Here is a 13035-nt window from a genome sequence, read left to right as displayed (position 1 = left end):
AAGCACTTCCAGGTTTAATTAGATAAGGAAGCAACATTTTTTTCGTGAAGCATTCAGAGCTGTAGGCATAAAATGCAAGGCAATTTTTTGCCACGGTGAAACTGAAGCTTTGTAGAACGAGCCAGCTAGTTGTCTTCTTTTTACCTTATTTTAATGTCGTTTTCTGCTTAATTGAGCAGGAGATCAGTCAGCCCACCACAGACCTCTCTTTATATATATATGTGTATATATATATATATATATATATATATATATATATATATTGTAATGCTCCTTACTTGAATCCATTGTAGTTGTCTCCTTCTTTGCATTTTTGCATTTTGCGACACTAGGATTGATAGTATGACAAGCTGCATCTGCTGCAGGACCTCTCTCTCGGCAGTCTCATTTTTTCCTTATTCTAGGAGACTTCGTAACCTTATCTACCCACCTGGTTTATCGCCGTCAATACTTGTGCGGTTGGTCTGAAATCTGTAGGCTATTTTTACCACATCACTGGATGTGTACCAATGTTTAAGGTAGTAAAACACTTCTGCAGCAAAGCATTTGGTTGTTATAAAGGAAAGTTGATGGTCACACTTGAAGACGGGGATCATATTGTTGTGGAGCGGCTAGTCAGTTGACACGAAAGCAGCCTCTGGATACTACTTTCTAAGTGATTTCATTCTTTTACTTAAAAGGATGCTAGTGGACGTTCCCACCTTCCCTTTCCTTTCAAGATTGTTAATTAATGTTCCACTTTAATAGTTATCGCATTGCACTTTAAAGTCTCCCTTCTTATGACAATGCCTCTAGCACAAACAAAGCTCTTACTCTTCAACGGAGTACTTTGTTGTTCTCACTCCGATGACAGCAACACATTGAGCTAGACTTGCTTATTTGATTCTAACACGTAAACTGACGAGTGCCACTTAACTGACTGGGGCATTTCAGAACCAGTGAATGTCTTAATGCGGCAGCGAAGTGTCGGGCAGACTAGTCAAAAAAGGCTGTTCTGTTGAGTACTTGCGTGGAGCAGGTCCAGTTAATGGCAACAAATTGTTGTGTAACATGTCTCATCGTTATTTGCGTTCCTGTGGCCCCCCATTCTCTTCAGTTTCTAACTTTTCTCTACCAGTGTTTTCAAGAGATCTCGGGACATTCAAGCTAAGAAGCAGTGCCCAGTTCAAACTGCAGGAGGGACAGTCGAGAAGACTATTCTTGCTAGTGCTGCACATAGCACTCCACGGGCACGAGGGAATGTATTCTACCTTCTACAGCATTAAGCAACAAATGCGCGGACATTGTAAAGGGGCCACTCAGCAAAATGTTGAAAGGGGGCACCTGCTGTTCCTTTTGGCATTCACCTCCTCGTTCTGTGTTTCCCACCTTTGTTTGCCTCTTTGTTTATCTTCTACGCTCTGCCAGACGGTTATCCACCGAGTGACCTCCTGTGCTGTCGCACACACAGACGCCCACACACGCTCATGCTGACAGCTTCTCTGGAAAGTTATCTCTCGTTCACCGCTATCTCTCTTGGCACAGCAGTGGCTTGGGAAGTATCAGAGGTCATCTTGTGTAGCGCTTTCGCTTTCATTGCCTACTCTGTTTCTGTTCACTCGTTAAGCAAGTGCTTCCGTTTTTCCTAGTGCATCCAGCACTTAGACTGCTGAGAGTGAATCTATCGTAAGGGTTGCCTCACAGCAGGGCTGCGGAGCGCACATTCACTAGAATGTAATGTCAACGTGAAATATTCTTTAGCTCATCACATTCAGCAAGTGGTAAAGTTAATTCTGTGGGAAGGTCCAGGAAAAGTGATTTGGAAAGAGGCTAACACACAGGAAAGATGGATCGCACCACCTTTTGTTGGTGCTGAGTTCTTTTCAAGTGGTGTGTGCTGAGTGAGCTCGAACTGAAGCTCTACTGTAGGAGGGAAAATGGTAGCGCCAAGAGATGGGAAGAGAGCTGATGGGTTACTGAGCAAACATTAGTCAAGGATGTTGCTGTAATCGTGGAGAGGAAGTAGACATTCCGGACTTCTAATGCTGACCACAGATAACAAGTGATCCATTAGCGTAGCGGCCTGGATTGCAAGAAAAGAAGAAAGCAGAGTTGGGTAGGGAGGTGAGGTCAGTAAATTTAGAGATGGGATCAATGGTCTTGACTGCAAAGGACAAAGTTAATTATTGAAGGACAGTGGAGAGCTAGGCCTTTGTCTTGCAGTGGACTTGACTGGGCCAAGAACAATAAAATTTTGTTCTGTATTGGTGGCTTCTGTACTTCACTTTATTTGTGTGTGTGTCAACGCAGTAGAACCTCCTTAAATAAATGGCCATGCTTTGCTCTTCGTTCTGGACAAATTCTTAGTAGTGTTGTCGTTTGTGCTCCCGTTACTCACGGAAAAGCTGTTGCTTTGATCCCTCCCAAATCTCTCAAGACATCAGTACTTCTTCTATTTACAAACACCACCTCGTGAAATGTGGTGCACATGCAAGCTGCAGCACATGCTTGGGCCGTAAATATGCCCGGTACTTGTAGCTAAGAGCACTGCACAAGCCTGCTTAGCATTATCTGCTCGTTCCTTCAGGTGCCTGCAGCCATAAAGATAAGCCCAAGATGGGGCTGTGGATTAGGTCTTTGTGTCAGGAATGTCCTCGTAAACAGGGGGTTATCACCTTGCAGAAATAGCAGAACTTCTTGATAAAGAGCTGAGGCATCCTGTCATGTGTGAAGCACAGGGATGTGTTTTCACTTGGGGCATCCTTTTCATGAGTGAAGTGCGCAAGCGTGTTTCTTTTTTGTTATATGAGCTCTCCCACTCTCGCAGTGCAGGCAGATAGGCCATGCATGAATGACAGGGGGTAAAAGATGAGGTTTGAAAAATAGCGGCAGAAATATTTGTTTCACTGAAGCCCTCCAGCAGTATTTAAAAATAAGTTTTTTTTTTATCTTTAACATATAAAAATGGTGTTTGCAGCATGTAATATTGTACCAGTTGTGATGGACGTAAGAAAACAATTATCTTGACAGCGCGACTATTTTTTGCATTGCTGTCAATGCTCTATTCCGTGCACTGTCGGGAGCCTCAAGGCGGAACTTGGAAATGGTTAGAGGTCTTCTTGTCACCCTTCACGGTGTGCCACAGTAGCAGCGATGACCCCTCACAAGCAGCCTGTATCGCGTGTAAGGTTTCACCTCACGATGCACTGGACAGCACTTAACAAGCACATATTTTCAGAGCAGTGAAAGAACCACACGAACGAAAGAAGCGTAACAGCTTTTTTTTATCCGCATACTTCTATGGAACTTGGCCGGAGCAAGTAGCACAGTTCGAAACTGTTCGAAAATTTGAATTATTGTTCAAATTAACAAGCTTCCATCTTTCAGCAATGAAACCAGACACACACAAATGACATGACAAGTTATAATAAAAGAGAGAACGATGCCCGTGACATCACACTTTCTAAAATTATCTCTGGGTACTCTAAAGAGCTTAAGAACCTAATTTTCTTAAGAACAACCTTCCTGGAGTATGGCTGACGCATGTATCTTGTTTTTGATGATGCGATATGCCTCCAAGATTTAGCGTTGGCTCTTTGTTTTACCCCATCCAAGAATGGTGGTATCCTTGAGTAATGAACTGCATTTATGCTTTCTGCAGTGCTTTGACAAATTCGCACACCATCATCAGAAGGTACAGACCTTTCATGTTCTCTAAGTAGGGTATTTAAGTTTTGACAAATTCGCACACCATCATCAGAAGGTACAGACCTTTCATGTTCTCTAAGTAGGGTATTTAAGTAGTGGCCCGTTTGCTCAACATACTTTTTCCAGCAAGATAATAGTATACAATACACAACTTGCATTACACAGGTAATAACCAGAGTTCTGCTGATTTTAATCGTTCTAAGGTTGTACCAGCTTACCCAGCTCTGCAATGTACTGAGTATTCGGTACTTGTGCTAGGGCATATCCACCTTACATAGAGGAGGTACCAGGTTCGATCCCTGGCGCCACGGGGTTCCCACCGGTTTTCAATAAGTATAAGATTTCTCTTGGCCTGGTGCTTGACACTTCTAGATGAAATTCTTGAGAAAGGGGTCATGAATTCATGGAGCGTTTAATAGTAGTGATGTTGCACTCACTATCACTTATGGAGTTATAACTGTAGATGTGAAAAGGCATAGCACTGATCTCCACCAGAGGATGTGCAACACGAACCGGTATACTATTAATATTGTGACCTCCACGTGACTGTCATGATGACGACAGAAAACTGGTGCCACGACTCGATACATGAGACAGGCATGAGCTACATTTGAGTCATCGATTCTCATATATAAGGGCATCAAGGTAGGGTTTTCTAAAGCTGCCTGCTGTTACATCACCCAGTCTTGGAGCCCAGGTATGAGCATTATAAATGCCACTACACTACAGGATCGTGTCGTGGTACTTAACTATTCATGTAGACCAGTTGCGGCAGCGTGCTGTGTGACACCTGAGGAGACATTGTTTTTAAAGCATTTGCAAGGGGAAAAAAAATGTGCTTGAACTTTTTTACAGTTATTCATTGACTACTTTGGAACTTGAGAACATAGAACATAATTGATTCATTATGAATAAACTGAAGGGCCCTGCTGCAATGGCTCGGTGGTTAGAGTGCTTGACTGCTGAACCTAAGGATGCGGGTTTGATCATGGCTGTAATGGTCACATTTCAATAAAGGAAAAGTGCTAGGTGGTGTCTGTGTATTGTACTGTGTCAGTGCACACAAGTGTGGTCGAAAATACCAGAGACTTCTATTGCAGCGTTAACGGTGTATACCAAACCAAACCAAACCTGATTTTGAATGTGCCATGTTTAGTATGTTTGGCGAAAGGAATAGGCGGATATTCGATTTGATAGTCGAAAATATTGAATATTTGCACATCTGTGGTTAACTTTTTAACTATTGCAGTTAAGCGTTATTGTAATTAAACATGTTGCTGGCCATTAGTAAATTGGCACGTCAGTTTGCTCTTACTTCAGAAAATGCCACTGGGCTCAGTGCTGTGGCAGAGCTAATTCTGTGCATCCTAGCACATCAAACCAAAACCAAACGGTTGTAAAATATGCAGAGCACGATCCAATAGTGTCGCATGACCTTTGCCTTACCTGGGCTGGAGGGCCACAGCAGTTACCAGCATGGCACAAGCACTAAATGCGATAAATTAGGTAATTCCTGGAAGCGTGAAACATTGTAACTTCATTTTCATAATGACGCGCACGGGATAAACCAGTAACAGCATTAAAGGTCCTTCCACCACCTGCGCACTTAGTAGTAGTAGTAGTATATCGACTGAAATGTTGACTGCCTCATGGGTAGGGTTAAAGTTAAGAAATATTCTCAGTAAAAATTGGTTCTTTATCTTGTTCTGGTCATGTTGACGTTTGTGTTGTAGCAGCAGAAGTCATATTTTTTCTTGAGAAAATCGAATTTAAAAGCCTTCCCTCTCAGCAATTTAAGCTCGTGACATAGTTATAGAAAACACTTTAGTTGTCGCCATTTTGAAGACAGCAGCAAAGTACATAACCTCTGGGGCCTGCGTCCAAAACTGACTTTTGAGCATGCATTGCACTTGCAAAACCAGCTGGTGATGGCAATGCCTGTGTTTCATTATGTGGTCTTCAGTTCCGTTCAGTCGTGTCCGACTCTTCGTGACCCTATGGACCATATCACGCCACGCTTTCCAGTCTCTCACTATCTTCCTAACATCACATAACCTCATCTGCAGCACCTCGAGGATGCCATCTAACCATTGCGTTCGCTGCCTACCCCTTCTCCGGTGACCCTCAACCTTTCCCAACGTCAAATCTTTCTCCAGCGACTCCTCTGTTCTCATCAGATGGCCAAAGTAGCTGAGCTTTAACTTTAGAATTTGACCCTCCAATGAGCAGTCAGGGTTTATGGTCAACAGTATCGACTTATGTAACTTATAAATGCTCTGTTCTCAGTGAAATGGGTATTTTTGTGATTAGTCCACGGAACCCTATTGTCATAAGCCAGGGTCAGTTTGCACTCGGTGCATGCGTGCCTTTTGAAGTGCATGTCCTTGGAGCATGCATTCCTGCATTTCTAAGAGAGCTTACAGGTTGGCTTTGCTTTGAATATATAAATTAAGTTGAGCAATGGGGGGAGGACTTGATACCTGTTTGCTAGTAGGAAAGAAACTAATTGATATTTTTACACTCTGTATTGCACGTTGAACCTGTGTGACTGCAAGGTTAATGTTATCAAGTGACTGCGTCAGAAATTCTTTGGCACATCTATTCTAAGTATGTCCACTCACATCTGGTGCTTGTTTGCATTACCTTCCTTAGACCGAAGCACGCTTCACGCATGCCAAAGCGTGCAAGCAAACTGTGTTTGTTGTCACAAACGGATAATCCGGAACATCCGCAACACAAAACGCGGTGTTATCAGTGCCGCCTTGCCACCGTTTTCAAGTGCCCGCAAAACAAGCAAGACGGCACTCGAGCTGTTGTCTAGATCGGACTCAGCTCTGAGTGAACTGTACTTTGCTGCCCGCTGCCGTACACAGCAGGACAACTCTTGTTCTCTTGACATTCAGCAGTGGCATTCGGGCCAGTGTGTGTTAGACAGCATTCCTGCGCTCTGACTCTTTAAAGCAACAGGTATGCTTGCTGCTATTTCTAGCTGCCCAACCCATCAGATAGATGATATTTTGTTGTGTGCTCGAGATACAGAAGAGTTCGGAGCTTCCTCTCTATTTTTTTCTTACAAGCTAGTGAAAGTAGCAGAGCTTGGTGGCATTGAATGCCAGGGAACATGGAGGTATGCATACCTTGTCATTCAAAATAAAAATGCTTCTTCCTCATCCTCCAACCAAAAGCAAAGACTAGCATTACCTCGGCTTGGGAGAAAACATGGAGTAGGGAGGGCAATTTCAATCTTTAACAAACCTTTTGATGTAAACTAACCACACCGATAGCCCCAATATTATTGATCTTGTGCAGGGCAAACAGGCACTCCTTTTATTAATTTCTGATGTCTGGATGCCTTTGTGACTTCTGTGTTCTCAGGTGGAGCTCTCCTGTGATGTTGACCCTCTGTCCCTGTCTTTTTTTTTTTTTTTTTCTTTTCAGGAAAGTCATCTCGAAGATTGACCAATCGGAGTTCGAGGGCTTTGAGTACGTCAACCCACTGTTGATGTCGCTGGAGGATTGTGTGTAACCACCTCTCACATTACCTTTCCCTGTCACCGGTCGTTTTGTTTTGCTGTCCGTGTTGGGACATGCGGTGGCATTGAGGGTGTTTCAAGTGCCCTTTCTCTCTCTCTGGCACTTCAGAGGGCTTCTCGGAGTCCACGCAGAAGAGTGCAGGCTGTAAAGAAAAACTCGCAGCACCAAGCCAGCCCTTTAGTCATCCTTGCTCACACTTGAGTGTCTGGTCGAGGAGAGGGCCGTACGATTATTTGTGAGAAATGTTTGAATCTTGCACAGCTGTTACGAGGAATGAACACCATAAGCAGGTTTCGTTTCGAGCGCCTGATCGCAGATTCATGCTGGCTGGCCTGTGTCGACCACACACACCACAAAGGAGGCCTTGTTTTCAAAGCCTGTAAGATTTTTTTCTCTCACCGTTGTTGCCACGAGTGCTGTTTTGACTTGTGGTAGGGCTTTTCGTCTGTCTGCTTGCAGACGTGCGTGCGACGTGTTGTGGCCTTTGCCTATGGGCGATGGATTCGGTAATTGATGGCAGTGGATTCGGGAATCGGTATGCTTCAGATGCTTTGATCCAGCAGTGCGTGGCGAATGGTTTGCTAACAATACTTAAAACCACAGAGTAGTCTTATAGTCTCTTAAGTGGCACCATTAACATTTTCCTTCTTGCTCAGTTTTGGGCCGGGGAGTTGTTTTCAGAAGTTGCTGCTGGTCTGCGAGGCTGTGTTGTGTAGGTTGCATAGGACATAGGTTCACCAGTGTGCTGTCACCCAGCCTAATTAAAGTAGTCGCTAAAAATGTAGAGAGTAGCGATGCAGAAATCTTTCCTGTGGCAAACCTCCTGCAGCGAAGTAGCACATTCCATTGCCAGGTGATTGTGGGCATCAGTTGCGGTGCCACAGTGTTGTTCCAGAGCATGGTGCCGGACTAGCAGCGGCACCTTTTTGGGTCCAGTTTTGACTCTGCTGGGAGCCAGGTAGAGTTCCCAGAGCGGCTGTGTGTTTTCACCGTATTTCATAGTATTAGGCGTGGTCCTTTTCTTATCGTCCTGTGACGCCAGGGACATACAAAGAGTGCATTCCATCCGTTAGTGTGGGCTTTTCTCCTCCTCTTCTATCCCTGGGCAGTTGACCCTTTCTGTCTAGGTGGATCAGTGTAAGGCATAGAATTGGGCATAGTTCTAAACATCTTCTGTAAATGACGACATTACTTCTGTTTAGATTGTGCCTACCTGTAGCCTGCCTGGAAGTGATAGTGCATTGAAGTTTCTACCTTTCTTGCACTGAAGTGTTTTAAGCCAAGGTCAGGAATTTTGTCCTGGCCTAGTACAACTTTATTTTCTTGTATGTTGGGCAACCGGTGCTGTTGCTGCCTTCACTCCGAGCTAAGAAAGCGGCTGAGATAAAATAAAGCTTGGTGTTCTATTCCAAAAAGTGCAGTCTACAAGCTGCCGGCATTGGGCCATTATCAGGCTATACCTATTTGAGTCTTGATGTAAGGAACAGTTTCTTAGTTCAGCAGTGGGGCAACACTTGCAGACTGCCCAAAAATGTGCAATGCATTTATAAAGGCTGTGTTGACGTAGAAAGTTAGGCCAAATCCAGGACTGTGTAGAGAGACCGTCCCTGCCAGCTGCGTGTGGAGTGCTGACACCATGAAGTGTTACTCTCACCAGCACTGCACTTACTGTGTAGAAATGTGTAGCACAGAGCATTTTTGCCAACTGTTTTAGTGTTTGGACTGGTAACGTTTTTCCCGTATAGAAAATCAAATGGTCAAGTTGTAGTCTCTTCCGGTGCTGAGCGGCATCGACCTTGCTAAGATGACTTTTGCAAGAGCACAGGTGCTTTGTTTGCATTCTTGAGGTGAGCTGCAAAAATTAGTTGCCTTGCATTTTTTCTTCCTTTACATTTTTAATATGAGAGGACTGGTTTGTTTGTGAAATCTCAATGTGCAACTGCAAATAGTTAAGCGTTCCTTTGTTTTTGTTTTTTTTTTCAGTTTGTCTTAGTCTTTGATGAAAATTTTAATTGTTCGTTGAAAAATGGTCAGTCACACAAGGTTTCAGTGTGGCTTCCCTTTTAAAAGAGGTAAGCACAATGACCGTGCACTTTTATGCATCTTTGCATTTTTTCTTGCACACGTCACTTTCATAAAAAGTGCAAAAGAAACAGATTGGCTCTTCCGGAGGGACGTTGAACTATGCCTTAGAAAAATGCTTGGAGGTGTTTTCTTGTCTTTGGAGAAAGCACAATACAGCTTACAGGCATTTAAAAATGGTAATTCTTTGACCATTCAATTCTTTAGAGATTGTGAAGCAAAGGAAAGTAGATTAAATCGTGCACTCTGAATCCAACTAGCTTACGAGCATAGTTGCTGCATTACCTCGCAAGAAGTTTGACAGTCATGCCCAGTTTATGTAATATCAATAGAAATTTTTGTGATTGTTGGCCTTTTACACTAGTAGTAATTATTTTACGTTTCGCTGTTCAGTGACTAAATCCTTGCTTTGCCTACTTTCTTCTTTGGCCTGCTGCATGCTTGGTGCAGCCACTGCCTGCTGCTAGGTGCTGAAATGCGCTCGTGATATGTCCATTCATATGCTATTTCCATGTCCCTACACAAGAGTGGTCTGGTTTGGTTTGTAAAAAGATATCAGTTGTGAGAGAAAAAAGAAAAACATAACTGCAAGGCATGGCTCCCTCTCATAAAATACTGCAGCGCATTATTGTGATGACTCCCTGTTGACTACTTGTTAATAACTGCTTTTTTATCACGTTGTTATGATAAATTTGTGTACAACTGAGAGGTGCATGCTTCAGCTCTGATAGCGTGATCCACCTTATTTTCCTTTGTCAGCCACAGAGTATTTATATGACTGCAATATGTTGCGTTTCTATGCTGTCATGTTTTTATCATTATTCAGTTGTGATTGTGATTATTTTCATTTGTTGCTGTTTACTCATTCTCATATTACTTTGTCGTTGCACTTCTTTGTTTGTGCATGACTATACATGCTTTCCTTGATATGGCAGCTTGTCTAAGCTTGCTGCCCCGTGGACGTGCTGTAGGTTTGCCACGGTTATTGTCTTCCTTTGTTTTTTGCAATTTCCAGTGCACCAGTCTCACTTTTGACTAATGCACTTTGTGCAAGCTGTGTGTCAGTGCCAGCCAGTTACCTGGGCTGTCTTTCCTGTGGCCTCACCCTTTCTCTCTCTCTCTCTCTCTCTCTCTATATATATATATATATATATATATATAGCTTCTTGTTGCCCGTGATTTGTGCATATATGTTTGCGTGACTTGCTGTTTCGGTTTCAGTGATCCCCCTGTACTATTCCTTGATGCTGTTTGTTTGTTGCCTTTGCTCACGCGCTTGTCACTATATCAGCTTGCTAGTTCCATGCATTGCTTTTTACAGAAGACTCAAATGTTTCTCCACGTTTTCATCCCTCTTATAATGCGTATGGAATCTATAACACTTTTGTCTCAAAAGAACTGTTACCCTGTCACGTCTGTATAAGGTATTGGTCATGAATATTCTTTGCTTTTTGTGTGACCACTTTCAGCGCTGCCACTCACTCAAATATCTTCACTACTTGATAACGTTACAGAGCAAGTAACGGTGACGATTACAGTTGATGGACATCCGTACAGTTCATCCGAACAACGTTTAACAGTTGGCCCATGTTGCCCTTTGTACTATGAGAGAACATTACAGATCTGAAGCAGAATCATCTTGCACAGAAAGCAGTTTTGTTAATAGATGCTGAAGCAGTTAATGTTGAGACACTTCTCAAATTGAGGCCCAAGCAACCGTTGCATCCTGAGGCATTTTGCAGAGTCCACGCTCGCTGCCAATTGCTGCACTACTTGCCGGGGTGAGTATTTGCTAAAGCTTCATTTCAGCACGATGTATGGTATTTTGGTGACAAATTCGGCACTAAATGAGCAAAATGTATTCACACACTAATTGCACTCCTCAGTAGCTGCACTTTCTCTTGAGTAGTATATCTACTAGATATGTAGTGTTGGCCACATTCCCTGTGGAGTGCAGCTTTGATATCTGACCATTACTCTATGTTGAATGAAGTTGAAGCACTCATTATTGTTTCTTAGAAATTCGGAGCTTTTCGCAATTAGAGCAGCCTTTTTGTTATTCTTCAGATGAAAACGTGGCGAAATTTAACCTTTTTTTTATTATTATTATTATTTGGCCTTTACTCGCATTGCATGAGCACTGCCGTTCAGCGATTACTGGATCGCAGACACTGAGGCCTTTCTTTTTTATGTGTGCATACCCCTTTTTTAATCCCTGTACTTCCTGTCGATTACCATGTTTTCTTTTTTTCCCGACGCGCCTTGCGCAGCCTGTGTACATACATATATATATACATGTAGATGGCTTGCACAGACGCCACAGTGACCGCCACGTGCTGGAGGCCAAGAGCAAGAAAAATATGAGCCTTTATCGGTAATACGTACGCTTATAATATATCGCCACCACCTGTTCCAACGTTGCTGCACTGTGGAAGTTATGCCCGGTGCTTCATCATGGCGCACGTCACGTCGCGTGCAAGCCATCTGTTTGACAGCGTGCGCTATTTTCTTCAAAGTGAGTGTACGCATGCATGACAATAGAGTGCTTCTTCCATATTGACCGACGTCTCCTCCTATTGCTTAGAAGGACATCGCATCGTGAATGTATTTGCCGTCGTAACGGCAGCTTGCCTGTTTGTTGACTGTGCATATCTGTCGCCTTGTTCGCCGATCGGTGATGATGGTGTCGAGAGAGATCGCATATTGTACGCGCGCACTCGCGCAGTTGTACGGCACTTGCGCGCTGCCAATCCTTGCTGCCGCTGTGTAGTTGTTACACTAATGCTGCATAGCTGTACTCGCCACGAAATAAAAGAAAAGAAGTATTGTACAGAGGCGATCGTAACACCACTTGTGTTTTGTGGGTTACTTCATCTTGTCGTCGCGTCGAGTAAATCGACGGCCTCGAAAAAGGGCCGCATTTGCAAAGCGTGGCCGTTACAGGATTGGTCTTGTATGCTGTGTAGCTTTAAAGTACGCTGCGTAGCTGTACTCACCACGAAATAAAAGAAAAGTATTGTACAGAGGCGATCGTAACACCACTTGTGTTTTGTGGGTTACTTCATCCTGACGTCGCGTTGAGTAAATCGACGGCCTCGATAAAGGGTCGCATTTGCAAAACTTGGCCGTTACAGGACTTGTTCTTGTCAATAGCGGAAGCTGGCCATCCGTGTAGCACACGCGGAGCCTCGATCGTTAGTCGCATCGCGTCCGTTAACACCAGCTAGAACTCCGTACGTCCGTATTCCGAGTTAGCGTCGTTGTCTCTCTCACCTCGAGTCGTTTGACTAGTGGTAGTGGTGAAAAACGTTATGCCATGTTGGGTGCATCCTAATGACGGGTCGCCTCTTGGCTACGTGTTGTGGCCGGAAGCTGGCGCTTCCCAGCGACTCCCAAAGCCCATTCCGCCAGCCGCTTTTGAACGGCTAGTTCAGAGCTGGACACCGCAGCCTCCCATCGCTCGAGGTCGGAGAGTTGCCAAGTGACTGGAGGGTGGAATTTCGAGCATTTAATCATATGTTCGAAATCGGCTTTTGGTGCCCCACATAGGGTGCACTGTGGCGAGAACAGTTTTCGATGGATCAAAGCTAAGAAAGCAGGGGATACGCCATCCGGCTCTTCGCAGCTGTGGTAGTGTGGCTGCGGCGAACGGCCTCTATCGCCAACGTGAAGATTGCCGCCCGCCTCCTCTCCGGTACTCTCCTTCTGCGTTCGACGCTCCCATTGGCCGAG

General features: G+C 44.1%; 1 protein-coding gene across 2 annotated transcripts in view; it reads left to right on the top strand.

Annotated features, from left to right (window-relative positions):
• Positions 1 to 12339, top strand: part of aPKC (protein kinase C iota type) — a 42866-nt gene extending 30527 nt beyond the window's left edge. Inside the window, exon 18 of one of the 2 annotated variants that reach the window (XM_084598258.1) lies at positions 7126 to 12339. In XM_084598258.1, coding sequence (XP_084454384.1) covers positions 7126 to 7213 — 88 coding nt within the window. In that variant the 3' untranslated portion in view covers positions 7214 to 12339. Of the gene's footprint in view, positions 1 to 1117; positions 2340 to 7125 lie in introns of those variants that run through there. The other variant, XM_084598257.1, reaches the window with a different exon arrangement.
• The last annotated feature ends 696 nt before the right edge of the window (positions 12340 to 13035 follow it).

This window comes from Amblyomma maculatum, chromosome 3 (assembly GCF_055883805.1).
Source record: "Amblyomma maculatum isolate TAMU_Amacu chromosome 3, ASM5588380v1, whole genome shotgun sequence".
Lineage (NCBI taxonomy): Eukaryota > Metazoa > Arthropoda > Arachnida > Ixodida > Ixodidae > Amblyomma > Amblyomma maculatum.
This window is presented reverse-complemented; position numbering and strand designations above follow the sequence as displayed.